Here is a 16,309-nt window from a genome sequence, read left to right as displayed (position 1 = left end):
GGCAATTATGATGCCATTAGACGTGACTTGGGGGAGATAAGGTGGAAAAGTAGGCTGCAAGTGTTGGGCACACTGGATAAGTGGGGCTTGTTCAAGGATCAGCTACTGCGTGTTCTTGATAAGTATGTACCGGTCAGGCAGGGAGGAAGGCGTCGAGCGAGGGAACCGTGGTTTACCAAGGAAGTGGAATCTCTTGTTAAGAGGAAGAAGGAGGCCTATGTGAAGATGAAGTGTGAAGTTTCGGTTGGGGCGATGGATAGTTACAAGGTAGCGAGGAAGGATCTAAAGGGAGAGCTAAGACGAGCAAGGAGGGGACATGAGAAGTATTTGGCAGGAAGGATCAAGGAAAACCCAAAAGCTTTCTATAGGTATGTCAGGAATAAGCGAATGACTAGGGAAAGAGTAGGACCAGTCAAGGACAGGGATGGGAAATTGTGTGTGGAGTCTGAAGAGATAGGCGAGATACTAAATGAATATTTTTCGTCAGTATTCACTCAGGAAAAAGATAATGTTGTGGAGGAGAATGCTGAGCCCCAGGCTAATAGAATAGATGGCATTGAGGTACGTAGGGAAGAGGTGTTGGCAGTTTTGGACAGGCTGAAAATAGATAAGTCCCCGGGACCTGATGGGATTTATCCTAGGATTCTCTGGGAGGCCAGGGAAGAGATTGCTGGACCTTTGGCTTTGATTTTTATGTCATCATTGGCTACAGGAATAGTGCCAGAGGACTGGAGGACAGCAAATGTTGTCCCTTTGTTCAAAAAGGGGAGCAGAGACAACCCCGGCAACTATAGACCGGTGAGCCTCACGTCTGTGGTGGGTAAAGTCTTGGAGGGGATTATCAGAGACAAGATTTATAATCATCTAGATAGGAATAATATGATCAGGGATAGTCAGCATGGCTTTGTGAAGGGTAGGTCATGCCTCACAAACCTTATTGAGTTCTTTGAGAAGGTGACTGAACAGGTAGACGAGGGTAGAGCAGTTGATGTGGTGTATAATGAATTACATTATTACAAATTATATAGATTTGTATAAATCTATACAAATATAGGTTTGTCAGCCATTCCAATGACAATTCCAAGTCCATTGAGGTGTGGTTAATTCTACACTACCTCTCAAACAATTCTCAGTCAAATGCAGATGAAACCTCTCCTTGTATTATCCAACATTACAAATTTTTTCCCATACCACTTAATGTCTGAATCCAAGTTAAATAAAAGCGAGGAATTGTGAACCTGAAGAACACAGGAAGTTTTAGTTGCAATCTGAACCATGTTTTCACTTTATTTGCAGTTTTCCCTCAGAACTTGATTGGCTTCTTGAGTGTGAGGCTATTGAAAAGTTTTGACCAAACCTTCTCTAAATGCAGTGAGGGCTTTTTTGGAGACGTTTTAGTATCTGTATTAAAACAGTGAATCTAGATTTTGTTGCAAGCTATTATCATGGAGAAGGAAGAATTGGACAGCATTTGATAATGATGAACCCCCCTAGCTATTGTACATACAATGCCTTCCCCCCAACATCCTCCGTCGCACCCTCTGAACCTCCACCACCATCCCCAGAATATACAATGCACAGGTAAAATAGGTTAAATGAGAATCTTTGTGAGGAGATGTGGATAAGAAGATGTTCTACATCAATGAAGCAGTCAGACCACTTTGCCACTTTTTGTATGAAAACCGGAAGTCACAGATATCTCCCAGCCTTGGTCGCCCTCGGAATATGATGACCGCACTCTATTTTAATGGTGCAGTTTAATTTAGGCAGCCATGAGAATTCTGTAGTATCAGCTGGACTGTGTCACATGCACTCATTCAACATGTATCATATAGTTGCCAGATGATCTGGGGAATTTATTACATTTAACATCGCAACAACATTGCATCAGGATAGGGCCAATCAATTTTGAGTTATCTGCGGGGGGTTTCCAGGACCTAGAATGGAACCATTGATGTCCATGCTGCTTTGAAACCATCAACAGAAATATTCATTCAATTCAATGTCTACCCTTAGAATTAGTTTTGGGGATGAGACTGCTAGCACTAAGTGCCAGTGCCGCATCCATGCATAAGGAGCGAGTGACGTTTTTAAGTAAATTTTATGCTATGGACACCCAACATTCTTCTTTTTCCTTTGCTCCATTTCATTGTGGAGGTTGACAATCCAGACATTTTTTTCTACTATTTTACCATGCCTAGGTCCATTGTTTGTCTGCCAGTCCTCGCTGCTCCCATATTTGGGATTCATGAAAAGTTGAGCAAAACCAGTCAAAAAACATGGTGCTTCTGTGGGGCTTGAAGAAGCTAGTTAATTTCTTTCCATTCTCAACAAAGAACTGTAGGCTGACAGTTTGACTCAAATGGGGTGGCAGTACTTAAATTGTAGTAATGGAATGTAACGGCCAGTGTAGGTGTGAGAAGACCTTGTATTTGACACCACTCGCATTCCTGGCCCCCTACTGCCAGAAGTTGTAGTGTGAGTTCGAGTGGAACCATTTCTGTAAAAGGACTAATATCATTGCATGGTTTGTAGATTTTAAAGGAGGAAGGTTAAAGTTGCGGCACAATTGGGCCCTCATTGCAATATATGGAGATAAACTCATTGGGATTTGGTGGAAAGATTGCCGGAAATCACGGACAATTCAAGCAGATCGATTTTGAGGTGGAAAATATATGTGATGTTTTCCTCATTTTGCTGTCAATAAAGGTTACTTGCTTTAGTTATATGTTGAAATTACAAGTGAGAACATTATAGGCCATTATCTATATTTATAGCATCAAACAGAAAGAGAGCTGGTCATGCTATTCAACTTCTCAAATCTATGGGAATATATGGAAAGCCTTCATTTGTGTGGTGCTGTAACATGTCTTCAAAAATTATTTCAAATCATCTCACATACCATGAAATAACTTGAATGAGACCATGTAGGAAACCATTTCAACAACGTTAAATACAAAGAAATTCCGTAAGAAGCAAATATATATTACTGTTATTATTCGCTTGCTTTATAAAATGCACTGTGAAATTTGGAATCCAGAACGAAAACGTAAACATTGTTCAAAATGTCCAATTGTAGTTTATAGCAATTGGCTAAAAAGTTACACAGGGATTAATGTTATCACTACCAATGCTTTATTCAAATGTTTAAAAACATTAATGAAACTCAATGTCTTCCTAACCTTGAGCAAAATTTTTGTAGATAGTGATTATTTTCTCTTGGTTTAGTTGTTTTAAGGGTGATTCCAAATTTTGTTGTATAGTTGCAACATGCTGTAAATCATCTACCCTGAAAACGAAGTGGGGAGACAGTGAAATCTGGCGGAGTTCATCTTCATCAGCATCTTTTGATCCGATGCTGAACGGTGCTACACCAGCTCCTTTCAGTGCCACTGCTGCTTGTGTAATGTCATCGGCGGACTTGCTAGCAGTGAGAAGGATCAAGAACTGGGCGACACCTTCATCCATCCTGCTTCCAGCAGACCTAGTGAACACATTTTGTCTGACATAGTCTAATGCTTCCCCTGTGTTGACTTGGGTTCCTCCTTTAAGGCCAAGGGCATTTATTGCTTGCATCACTTCAGGTTTAGATGTATAGCTGTTTAAGTAGAAATTAGGGCTAGGCGTGGCACTGTATTGCACTATACAGACTCTATCACTTCCAATATCAAAGCTGTCAACAATTCGAGAAATGAATTGTTTTATCATAGGAAAGGCAGGTGCAACCTTGTCAGATCCATCGACTAGGAACACAACGTCTCTCCTCTCTTCAAGATAAACAAAGAAGTACAGGTATCACATTATTTTGTCAATTAAAGAACAGCCTGTAAACAAATATTGGGTCTTTGATAAACAGAGAAATTTTGATTAAAACATTTATTGTGCTTTAACTATGATGTACAAAAAGATTAAAATTAAGTAGAAATTATTTGTTAATGAGTTTACTTCTGGCTTTTCTGTGTCTTAATATGCTTTTTATATTGTTACTGAACTCACTCATTGCGCAGGTCTATCCCATCTTGAACTAGTTTTGTTTTCATGCCTTATAAAGAGTTTCTGAGCTATCAGGACCTCATTCATCTTTATTCTGCAGCCCTGCTATAAAATGGATATTGCACTCTATTGTGCCAGGGTAATGCTTAATTTCTAAGTATAGCTCAAGTAAATTGACATAGGGCCACTTTGCATCAACTCTCCCGTCTTACAATGCTGCCCTAATTTTTCAAATGGTTTTCCAAATGGGGGAGACAAGGCCAGGTGCAGGCCGACAGTTAATGAGCCAGGTGCCCTCCCTGGCTTGCTGTCTCACTTTCTTCTGAATACTACCATGAGGTGCCATACCAACAAGTTTGCTGGAAAAAAAAATCAGGCCACGGAGTTTGTACCAAGCTTCTCCACAGCTGGTATTGCCAGTGCATTCTTTAGAGCACTATGGTAACAGCACGTAAAATTATTCATAGCATCAGCTCCCAAATTCTTTAGACCTGTAGAAGCCAGACGGTCCCAATGTTGACAGCCAGCAATGTAACTGTAGGCCTTGCTTGACAGCCTATAGCCATTCTCCTGCTTTCATTCCTGATTTCCCAACACAAGCCCCCATCAGCATTTGTGCTTGTACATGGGGTAAGCGCCTGCACTTTGCAAATGACATTGGCCTGAAAACTTTGGGTTACAGTGTACAATTATGATAGGGAGAAACGGGAGGTGAAAGGAAAATCAGCCCTCAAAAATATTGGTTGTAACTTCTTTGGAGTGGCCATCAGCATCGTATTGTCACCCTGTGCCCGATTACTAACCTCAATTTTCACCCGAGCCCATCTCATCCGACCTCCCAATTCAGGCCAGGCAAGACCCAGGCAGCGCAGTTCATTCTTGAGGCCCTAGCTGCCATAAGCCAGGTAAGTTAAAGGGCCGTTTGAAATGTAAATGTCCTTGACAGATGGGTAGAAGCTAAATGGACAGAGGTCAGTGTGGTAAACCATTGTATTGTATTGTACTGTTGTACTGTTACATGCCTGGGCTTGGCCCTGCTGGGTCCGAACCACTGTAGTATATAATCTGTGTATTGTGGTAAACTGCCACTGTATTATATGTAATGTGGTAAACTATTGCCTGCTGGCTCCGCCTCCCCCCGGGCTCGGTATAAAGGTGGCTAGTCTCTGCCGATGCCTCAGTTCAGGATCCGAGGCCAGGAGGCTTTCTATTTAGTTTATTAAAGCCTCAGTTACGTTCACCACTCGTCGTGTGTTCATTGATGGCATATCAATCAGGCCCTAGGCCGGGCTCAGATCTCGTTGGGAAAGGATATGGGGTACGGTACTGGTTGGGGAGGCCAGGTCAAGGGGTCAAGGCTGAATCGGGTCGTGGGAGGCGGAGCCAGGCATCCGGTGGCTGTGGGGCTCAGAGTCGAGCCTTTGGGGAGGGCGGGTCAGGTCCCGTGCAAGTGGTGGAAACCCCATGGGGGATTGGAAATACCATGAGGGGGAGATGAGTTGGTGGCATCTGAGACAATTTTTTAAAAACCCTTACAGTTTTTGGGAGACAGTGGATTAGTTCAGTCGACTTATTGACATGACTGTACAGTTTACCAGTTAATTGAATAGATGCAAGACCTTAGTCTTTGAGGTTTGATGAGGTTGGAGAGAATAAAGCCAAGAGATCCTGCGTACATTAGCCAGAGGTTGTTCGGGTTGGTATCATCGTCTCGAGATGGGATGTTTTGACTGACTTTTCAAGAAGGGGACTGAGACTATTTGTGTTCCAAGTTCCAGCTAAGTTTTTAAAAGTCCAAAAGGTTTTGTGAAACTTTATTTCCTTTATCTATTCTACATTTGTTCTGAATTAAGTTCCTAGCTCCAGCTTTTACTCCACTCTAAAACACCACCAGACTACTCCCTTATACACATGAGGTATTGTAAAAATGTTCCAATGAATCTTTAAAACAGCAATTCCACAAACTACAGCTCTCTATTTCTGTATTGAACAGTAAGTTATTAATTATCAAACTCAAGAAATATAAAACAGTTTCCACAAGAAACAAAATTATAACCAAAATAAAAATTACTTTTTTCCTAATCCTGTACCCTAGTTTGGTTAAGTCCAAAACTTTGTCTTGGAGAAATAGAGTCCCATTATTTCACATTGTGCATCACTGGCCTCTTCTGTCAACTTTTTAAAACAAAGTATATTTTTTCCTTAAATTTAGAAACATAAGTTGTGGTAAAATAAACAGCAGCATGAAATTTTAGGCTTGAATCTTTAAATTAAGAATTGGACATTTTAAATTAAATCACAGCTAGCTCCAGGCTGGCCTGATGGGAATTCAAAAAGCCCAAGCCTGAATCCACTGAACAGAGACAGACAGTTGGGACAAGTCTGGACCTGCCCTGTCAATAAGACAAGACATCGAGAGATCATCGGTCCCATTCCAGTGGATCAATTGTTGTGGATTGCCCTGATAAAGTTAGACTTTCTGGCACCCGGTTTTCCTGCCTTTATCATATATGGAGTAAGGTTACGTGCGGACAATATACCTGTAGATAGACCCTTTGGGGTGGATTCCTGGTATTCTGCAGAGTTGCAATCAGCAAGTCCATTGGATGTTGCAACTCCTGCCTCGAAACCTCATTGATTAAAGGCCAGAGAACTTTCTGAAAAGGCACGAAGAGGGGGGTAAAGATCGACCACCCAGGACCCTCCTCAGCGAAGACTCAGTGCAGAGGTACAGAGAGGATTCAACGACAGACCAGAGGTCGGAAGGGAGCAGCGTGCGAGACCCACCTTCATGGACAAAGGCCCTGAGACACCTGAGTCCAAGAGAATTGGATCTGCTGCTCAACTGAGTTAATTGGACCGGTCGTATTAAGAATCTTGTGATTAATATTGGGATCATTTAAAGGGGATAACTGTTTTACTGTGTTAAATAATATATTTGGTTGAATCATAAACTTGTATTTGTCCTTTGCTCATCTCGCAAATAAGGACACCTGGATAAAGCGTTTGAGTAATAAACTGGTCGAAGTGCCCGAGGTTTTACAGATAACAAAATCTAAATCCCATCGTTCAGAACAAGTCAGAGGGAGCAGGAAATAATTTGTTTAACACCAATTTCCTAAGTGATTTAACTTAATAAAATAATGTGTTAAAAATTGTCACCTTGCTCAAAAATAAACACTGCTTTCATTTTGGACAACAGCTCCTGTTGAATAGTAGATAAATCTTGGAAGTCTCTCATAGTTAAAACAAATGTTGGATCATGTACTATCTTTTGTAGCTCTGATGTGTCGGCACTCTTGGCTCCGATGGCAATGGGCACTATACCAGCCTGTTTCACTTCATGTGCGACTCTTTCAACATCATCTCTGGATTTCCCAGCAGTGATGAGCACCAGGAGTTGTGAAGCTCCAGCTTGTTTCCTGCTCCCTGCAGATTCACTGAAAACCTTCTTCGCAACAAAGTCCAGTGCAGCACCAGTGTTGAGGGGTCTTCCCATTTTCTGTCGGAGGCTTTTTACTAATTCCAAAATTTCATCTTTATTTGAATAAGTATCAAGACCAAATTCAAGTTTGCTGTTGGAACCATATTGTACCACAGCAACTTGGTCTTTGTCAGGTCCAATATCGAGCTCCTGGATTACTTTCAAAAGAAATTCACGGACTTGAGGAAATGATCTTCCCATTCCAGGAGAGCCATCTATTAAGAAAACGATATCCCTCTTCCTGGCTATAACAGTTAAAAAAATGAGTCAAGTATCATGAAAGGTTACAAGCAGAAAAGCACAAATAAGATTCAGTCAAAATATATAGTGATGTAAATCTGGGTACAAAAAAACCATGGCCAGGATTTTCCCCTCCCATTTGCATTGGCTGGGTTTGGCGATTTCGAGAAGGTCTTGGACATGTTACTGCAGGGCGTGATCATCCCCTCACCCTCGCCAGTGTTTCCCACCTTTCAATATCGGGAATCTCACTGTCAAACATTTGCATATCTTGATTGGACCCTAATGCCGGAATAATGCCCCTGTTTTTCAAAAGGCATGCACCTGGCGAGCAGAACTCCAAGGCGAGTTCGGAGGTGATTGCAGCGCTCTGTGTCTTCAGTGGGGGAGGACGAGGATTGTGCAAGACAACATGAATGGAGTTGAGGATGGGGGTGACAGCAGTGAGTTGAGGGGGATGGGGGTGAGTCGGGGGGTGGAGGCTGAGTCGGGGGGACCGTGGTTGAGGGGGGCACCAGCTGAGTCAGCGGGAGAAGTGTTCACTAGTGGAGGTTGAGTTGGACGCGGTGTTTGTTGGGGGGAGCGGGGGGATGGGGGGGAAGGGATGAGTTATGGGGAAATAAGGAACTCACTAGCAAGCCTGACCAGCAGCATATTCAAAAATGCCTTCTCATAGAATTTACAGTGCAGAGCTGGGCCAAGGGTTTCTTGGAAGGGCTGAAGGAAGGGAAGCCTGGGGAACAGGCTTGAATGCAGCAGGGACTGGGGAGTCATCATGGACTCAAGGTTCCACGTAATCGGGGAGTGGGGTGGGAAGAGGTGGGGTGGAGGCTTCTGTAGGCGGGATCTTGACAAGGGGAATGCTAATTGGAAAACATGTCAATAATCAATAAGCATCCCGTTGCAGCTGGGACTATTCATCTTGAACTCATTTAACATGCTTGGAATCAAATTAGTCATGCAACTCTATGTAAATTCAATGATTCTATAATTGTGCCCACTCAAGCACCGCTTAAGTGTGAGAGTGAGAGTGCCACTGACTTGTTCAGCATTTAACCCTTGCGTGCATGGACTTCCAAAATCAATGACTACCATTGCCTGACTGGACAAGCAACCTTATCCCCTTAGAAAGGTGGCCATGTCATACTGCCTGAGGACAGCAGCCTTAATCCTTCGTTCCGTGCTGAAGTGCCCCCTCCATAGACCAAGTTGAGTGCTGTCATAATATCCACTCATGTATATAATGAGATGCAGACAGGCAGTGACTGACACACAGGATAACCAATGAACACACACGACACAGAACAACAAATCACCAGACAGGACACCACCACTATAAAGCCGACAGGGCATTAAGACTCCCCCTCTCTCACAGGACACAGCTACTGAGATAGTTAGAGTGCACAAGCCAGTGAGCACCATCTCCATGAGGTAGAGAGCTAGTTTGGTCAAGCCAGTAGGAGATTATCAGTTAGATTAATAGCGTGTCAACCCACAGCAGATTATGTACAGCAATCAGCAAGTTCAATAAAACAGTGTTGGACCATCGCCTGTGTTGGAAACCTGTTTCTAGTTTCACTGCATCTAGTTGCAGTCAACGTTGAACCAACTCACATAACACATCATGGTACCAGGGAGCTAATTCTAACTAACCTACCTCGAGAGAATCTGCAATGACCAGCAAGCAGCCATCCAGCGATATGGAAAACATCCAGCCTCCTCTGCAACTCCGGATCTCCAGCAACCTCGGCGCCAACTGGAAAGTCTTCAAACAGAAGTTCCTCCTGTATATCGAGGCCTCCGACCTCGAGGCAGCATCGGATGCCAGAAAGATCGCGCTGTTCCTGTCGACTGCGGGAGATCAAGCCATCCACATCTATAACTCACTCACGTTTGGCGATGGTGAAAACAAGGCGAAGTTCAAGACAGTTCTGCTGAAATTCGACAGCCACTGCGAAATTGAGATGAATGAGAGCTTTGAATGGTACATCATCCAACAGAGGCTTCAGGGTAAGGATGAACCTTTTCAGTCCTTCTTGACCCATCTCCGTATCCTAGCGCAGTCATGTAATTATAATTCGACGGCTGATTCCATGATCCGGGATCAGGTCGTTTTCGGGGACCAGTCCGACTCCCTGTGGGAGCTGCTCCTCAAACTCAAACAGTTGATCCTCTCCGTCGCCATCGAAACGGCGTTGTCCATGAGCATGCCAGATATTGTTACTCCCGCATCAGGGCAGCAGAAACTGCAAAACTGGCCTCCCATGAGGCAGAAAGGGTGCAGGCCATCGCAAAAATGCAAGGCCTGTGCATCAAGGAGAGTGGCCGTTTCGCTCGCTTTTCCCGGGACCCTAATGCGCATGTGCGAACGTCGGCCAACCGCACTGCGCATGTGCGATGGTGCTGAACGTGCTGACGTCAGCATTATGACGTGTCCAAATTGTGGCTCCGCCCATTTAAAGCGGCAATGTCCAGCCAAAGGAAGGCAATGTCTACAGTGTGGAAAGCTTGGGCATTACGCGGCCTTCTGCAGGTCCACTCCACCAAGCAACAGCCAGCGATCCCAGCTGCAGCGCAGATGTGTCCACTGCGTACAACAAGGCATGCAGGATTCTGATTGCGACAGCCCAACGGACCCTGATGCTGACTGCCTCGAATCTCCATATCGGGTGGGCATCATCACCACACGCGAGCTGGTCTCCACCGCGCCTGCAAACCGCCTTTCAATCCTGAGTGTGGATCCTGACGATGAGTGGTGTGCTGTCATCACGGTCAACCAGTCTCGCATCCGATTTAAATTGGACAGTGGCACGTCGGCAAACCTCATATCACAGTCGGACCTCGACAGCATCCGAGACCCACCTAGCATTCTTCCACCAGCTTGCCAGCTCCTTGACTACAATGGTAATGTCATAGCTGTCAGTGGGTCGTGTCAGCTAGGTGTCTCTCACAAGGCAATCAAGGCGACGTTAAGATTCAAGATCGTCCGGCCTGACAAGGCATCTCTGCTCGGTGCTCGCGCATGCAAACTCCTAAATCTGGTACAGTGAGTTCATGCCATGTCCTCGACACCGGCGACTGCCTTGCCCAATGCGAATCTCCAGGCTGAGATAGATGACATTCTCACACAATACCACAGTGTGTTTGATGGGATGGGCACACTCCCATATCGCTACAAGATATTGCTCAAGCCGAATGCCACCCCAGTCATCCATGCACCACGCCGGGTGCCGGCTCCACTCAAGGATCGTCTGAAAACGCAGCTACGGGAGCTCCAAGACCAGGGCATCATCTCAAAGGTCACGGAACCCACAGACTGGGTCAGCTCCATGGTCTGCGTCAAGAAACCCTCTGGCGAACTCCGCATTTGCATTGATCCCAAAGACCTGAATCGCAACAAAATGCGAGAGCACTACCCGATCGCAAAGTGTGAAGAATTAACCTGTGAGATGGCTCACGCCAAATTCTTTACCAAGCTGGACGCCTCCCGTGGCTTCTGGTAAATTCAGCTGGACGAGTCCAGTCGGAAGCTGTGCACGTTTAACACTCCATTCGGCAGGTATTGCTACAACCTTTTGGTAGCATATCAGCTTCCGAAGTATTTCATCGCATAATGGAGCAAATGATGTAGGGCATCGAGGGGGTGCGAGTCTATGTGGACGATGTGATCATCTGGTCCACGACGCCCGAGGATCACATTGCACGCCTCAAACAGGTTTTCCAGAGGATTCATGAAAATGGCCTCCAGCTCAACAGGGCCAAATGCTCGTTTGGGCGGTCCGCTATCAAGGTTTCAGGTGACCACATTTCACAGCAAGGTGTGCAATCTGACGCCGCCAAGGTGCTGGCAATCAATGCCATGAGGACACCAGAGGACAAAAAGACGGTCCTCCGCTTCCTCGGGATGGTAAGTTTTCTCAGAAAATTAATTCCCAACATGGCATCCCACACCACCACCCTCCGGCATCTTGTTAAAAAGTCGACAGTGTTCCAGTGGCTTCCCGCACATCAAGCGGAGTGGCTTGAACTGAAGGTGAAACTCACCACAGCCCCAGTTCTGGCGTTCTTTGACCAAACCAAGGATACCAAGATATCCACAGACGCAAGCCAGGGCGGCACTGGGGCGGTGCTCCTCCAGCGAGACGACTCCTCGTCCTGGGCTCCAGTGGCATATGTATCCAGCGCTATGACTCCGACCGAACAACGGTATGCCCAGATCGAAAAGAAGAGCTTGGGTCTCCTGACAGGAATAGTCAAGTTTCATGACTACGTATACGGTCTGCCATAGTTCACGGTGGAAACAGCCCACAGGCCTTTAGTCCACATAATCCAGAAGGATTTAAATGACATGACACCTCGGCTGCAGCGAATTCTTCTTCGTCTCCGCTGATATGACTTCGAACTCGTCTACACACCGGACCAGGAGCTGATCGTCGTGGATGCCCTATCCCGATCCATCACCACGCCGTGTGAACTGGGCGACTTCATTCGCCACATTGAGGCACAGGTGCAGTTGTGTGCCAGCAACCTCCCAGCCACTGATGAACAAGTTGTCCAAATACGCGAAGAAACTGCCAAAGATCCTCTACTGCAGCGCGTGATGCAACAGCTCGCCCATGGCTGGCAAAAGGGGCAGTGCCCCCAGATCTTCAACGTTAAAGACGAGTTAACGGTTGTTGAGGGGATCCTTCTTAAACTAGATAGAATCGTCATTCACCAAACATGCAAACCATGGAGCTCAGACAGATCCATGGGGCCGAGACAGGTCACCTTGGGGTGGAGAAATGTCGATGCAGAGCTCGGCTGGCAGTTTACTGGCCCGGCATCAGCCAGGACATTGCCAACACGGCCCTCAACTGCACAACATGCCAGAAGTTTCAACCAGCTCAGCCCAAGGAAACACTGCAACAGCACGAGATCGTGACTTCTTCGTGGTCCAAGGTGGGGGATAGACCTTTTTCACCCAAATGGGCGTGATTACCTGCTATTGGTCGACTACTTCTCCAGCTACCCGAAAGTGGTGAAACTGTTGGACCTCACGTCCATGTCAGTGATTAAAGTCTGCAAAGAGACGTTTGCCAGGCACGGGATACCACTCACAGTAATGAGTGACAACGGCCCATGTTTCTACAGCCAAGAGTGGTCCCACTTTGCACGATCCTACCACTTCAGGCATATCACATCCAGTCCCCATTACCCGCAATCAAACGGGAAGGCCGAAAAAGGGGTACATATTGTCAAGCGGTTGCTGTGCAAGGCTGCAGACTCGGATTTCAACCTGGCGCTGTTGGCATACAGGGCAACCCCTCTGTCGACTGGTTTGTCTCCGGCGCAGCTGCTCATGAACCGCAACCTGAGGACGACTGTTCCAGCCATCCATGTTCCAGACCTTGACCATCTCATGGTGCTGCAGAAAGTGCAGTGATCCAGGGACCACCAGAAGATCATGTATGATGCTCATGCCACGGATCTGCCTCCGCTGGCTCCAGAAGATGTTGTTCGCGTCCAGTTGCCTGAGGGAGGCTGGTCAGCCCCAGCTGTTGTCATCAGAAAGGCTGCCCCCAGGTCTTTCATTGTTCAACTGGCTGATGGCTCCATTCTACAGCGCAACAGGAGGGCTTTGCGCAAAGTTCCCTGCCCACCACCTGACCGCACTTCTCCGCATGTCATCATGCCGTCTCAGGACACCTCACCCCACGTGGCCACTGATCTGGCAGCGATCCCACCTGTCCACGAGGCCACCAAAATGGCAGCAATCCCGCCTGTCCAGGTGCTGGCGTCCCCCCCCTCCACCTCTGAGGCGATCGACAAGAATTTGTCGCCCACCACAAAGACTGAGTCTATAGACTTATATTGTGTACATTTTGTTCAGTTTGCTCTGTATCTGCACAATAGACACCTTCCCATGTACATATGTTCATTCATTCACCACTTGTACATAGTCATGCATATCTATACCGCCACGTTCCAAAATGTATTTTACAAGGGGAAGATGTCATAATATCCTCTCATGTATATAATGAGATGCAGACAGACAGTGATTGACACACAGGATAACCAATGAACGTACACGACACAGAGCAACAAATCACCAGACAGGACACCACCACTATAAAGACGACAGGGCATTAAGACTCTCTCTCTCTCACAGGACACAGCTACTGAGATAGTTAGAGTGCACAAGCCAGTGAGCACCATCTCCATGAGGTAGAGAGCTCGTCTGGTCAAGCCAGTAGGAGGCTATCAGTTAGATTGATAGAGTGTCAACCCACAGCAGACTATGTACAGCAATCAGCAAGTTCAATAAAACAGTGTTGGACCATCTCCTGTGTCGGAAGCCTGTTTCTAGTTTCACTGCATCCAGTTGCAGTCAACGTTGAACCAACTCACATAACACATCAAGTGCAAGGCTTGGGTGCGAAGCTTTGGACAATGTCTGAAATGGGAGCTCAGGATACAGTAGATTTCCAAAGTGGTAGCCACACAGTCATGAGGTTTGAGGAAGCGGTGGAGTGAGGTCTTGCCCAACCAGCATGTGAACTATTGATTGTGAATCATTGTTGTAGCCAAGGCATGAGTCAGTGGGCTTTGAAAGTCAGCTACAGATGACGATTGGACAAAGAGTGGTCTTAAGGAGCAAATGTTAAACATCAAGGCTCTCTCTTTGATACTGCAGTGAGGAGAACGTATGAAACATGGAGCCTGGTGATCTTGCTGTCATTCTCGATTCTAGATAAGAGAGAAGAAGAAGACGATAGAGGCACTTGGCTCACCATCTACAGGGGCAGAACCAATGACAGTGTCTGCTCCACACAGAGGATGAATGACAGAGAACCATTGCTTGGAAGCACATCCCTATACCTAAAGTCTACAATGACACTAAACACATCCTGCACGTGTGTGCTAGATTCCCATTGAGTGTGCACGACTCCTACATTCTCAGTTGCTCTCAAATCTCTGACATGTTTCAGGGTTCACAGAGGCTTCCGCATTAGCTCGTCAGGGAAAAGGGCAACCCACTGGGAAGCTGGATGATGACGCCTCTGGGGAAGCCGCGGAGTGCAGCTGAGACAAGATAGAATGAGGCTCAGGCTGCAACTCGCACTTCGGTGGAGCAGACCACAGGGATGTGAGGTTCCGGTGCTTGGACCGGTTGGTGGAGCCCTACAAACGGCCCACAGAGGGTCTCACACGTCGTGATTGCTTGTTGCACCCTGCACAATCTGCTGCTGCAACAAGGGGAGGAACAGCCTGAGGAGATGTATCGTCTGATGAGGAGGATTTCGAATGGGATGAAGCTAACGAGGTCCTCAAGTGAGAGAATGTTGGCCATGAGGGGCAATGGTGATGCTCAGACTGAGGCAGACAAGCTCGGGACACACACATTAACAGTTGATTCATGGAAGGTGATGAGGACATCCAGTGAGTGCATCCTATTATCTTCACATGGTTATTGTGATTATTTCTCTCCTGTCTGACTGATGGCAGCGTGCATTCTCTGTGATAAGGCCCATTCCATGTGGATACAGCATGGCACATGGTCCAGACATTCCGGGAGGATGATAACTTGCAGCGGGCGGTGCATCGACCGTCACAGAGGTTCTGTGAATGTCTGACTTCTGTCTGGCTGATGCCAACTCACCTACTCTCAATAATCACGGTCATATCATGGCGATACAGCGGGGAAAAATTCACGTCTCCTAATCCTACGGCATCCTTCATGAGCTGAACCCTTGAGGAACAGTGTCACCGGTGGCTGAGGGAGATGGGTTGAGGGCCAGCCTCAGCTCAAAGGTACAGAGAGCACACAGGGGAAATGACCGAACTCTGTGATGCCGGTCCTGAACATTGTGGCAGACATCTTAATTGCCATCCAGATAGAGGCAGGACTGATGTGTTCAGTCACTGTGAAGGGACACCATCAATGTGCTGGGAAGATTGTACAAAGCACAGGGAATAAGATTAGGGCTGCGCAGCCTTCCTGTATCTTGTGCAGGAAGCAGGTTTTCACTTCAGAATAACAGAAACACAGCTCATCAAAGCAAGGAGCCATATAAGGGTCCAATTAGTGAGCGTTTATTTACAGGGGTGAGCAGTATGTGCAAGTGAATAACATCCATGGTCACACTGTGCAACTACAACCTCTTTACCCTGCCCCAACATCCACAGGGGAGGTAGAAGAAGCCTGTTTTCTGCTACACCCTGTTGCCTGTGATGGCTTGTTGGGCATCCTCTAAAGGGCAGAGACTTGGGGAGCCCGCACGGTAGCCTTGTGGATAGCACAATTGCTTCACAGCTCCAGGGTCCCAGGTTCGATTCCAGCTTGGGTCACTGTCTGTGCGGAGTCTGCACATCCTCCCCGTGTGTGCGTGGGTTTCCTCCAGGTGCTCCGGTTTCCTTCCGCAGTCCAAAGATGTGCAGGTTAGGTGGATTGGCCATGATAAATTGCCCTTAGTGTCCAAAATTGCCCTTAGTGTTGGGTGGGGTTGCTGGGTTATGGGGATGGGGTGGTGGTGTTGACCTTGGGTGGGGTGCTCTTTCCAAGAGCCGGTGCAGACTCGATGGGTCGAATGGCCTCCTTCTGCACTGTAA

At 46.6% G+C, this 16,309-nt stretch overlaps 1 protein-coding gene across 1 annotated transcript in view; it reads right to left on the bottom strand.

Annotated features, from left to right (window-relative positions):
• LOC140393924 (collagen alpha-3(VI) chain-like) overlaps positions 1 to 16,309 on the bottom strand; it is a 369,822-nt gene that overhangs the window by 240,651 nt on the left and 112,862 nt on the right. Inside the window, exons 7-8 of the mRNA XM_072480566.1 lie at positions 7,156 to 7,722; positions 3,183 to 3,767 (exon numbers count right to left, since the gene is read on the bottom strand). Coding sequence (XP_072336667.1) covers positions 3,183 to 3,767; positions 7,156 to 7,722 — 1,152 coding nt within the window. The remainder of the gene's footprint in view (positions 1 to 3,182; positions 3,768 to 7,155; positions 7,723 to 16,309) is intronic.

This window comes from Scyliorhinus torazame, chromosome 2 (assembly GCF_047496885.1).
Source record: "Scyliorhinus torazame isolate Kashiwa2021f chromosome 2, sScyTor2.1, whole genome shotgun sequence".
Lineage (NCBI taxonomy): Eukaryota > Metazoa > Chordata > Chondrichthyes > Carcharhiniformes > Scyliorhinidae > Scyliorhinus > Scyliorhinus torazame.
Note: the sequence above shows the minus strand (reverse complement) of the source record. Positions and strands in the feature narration are given on the sequence as shown.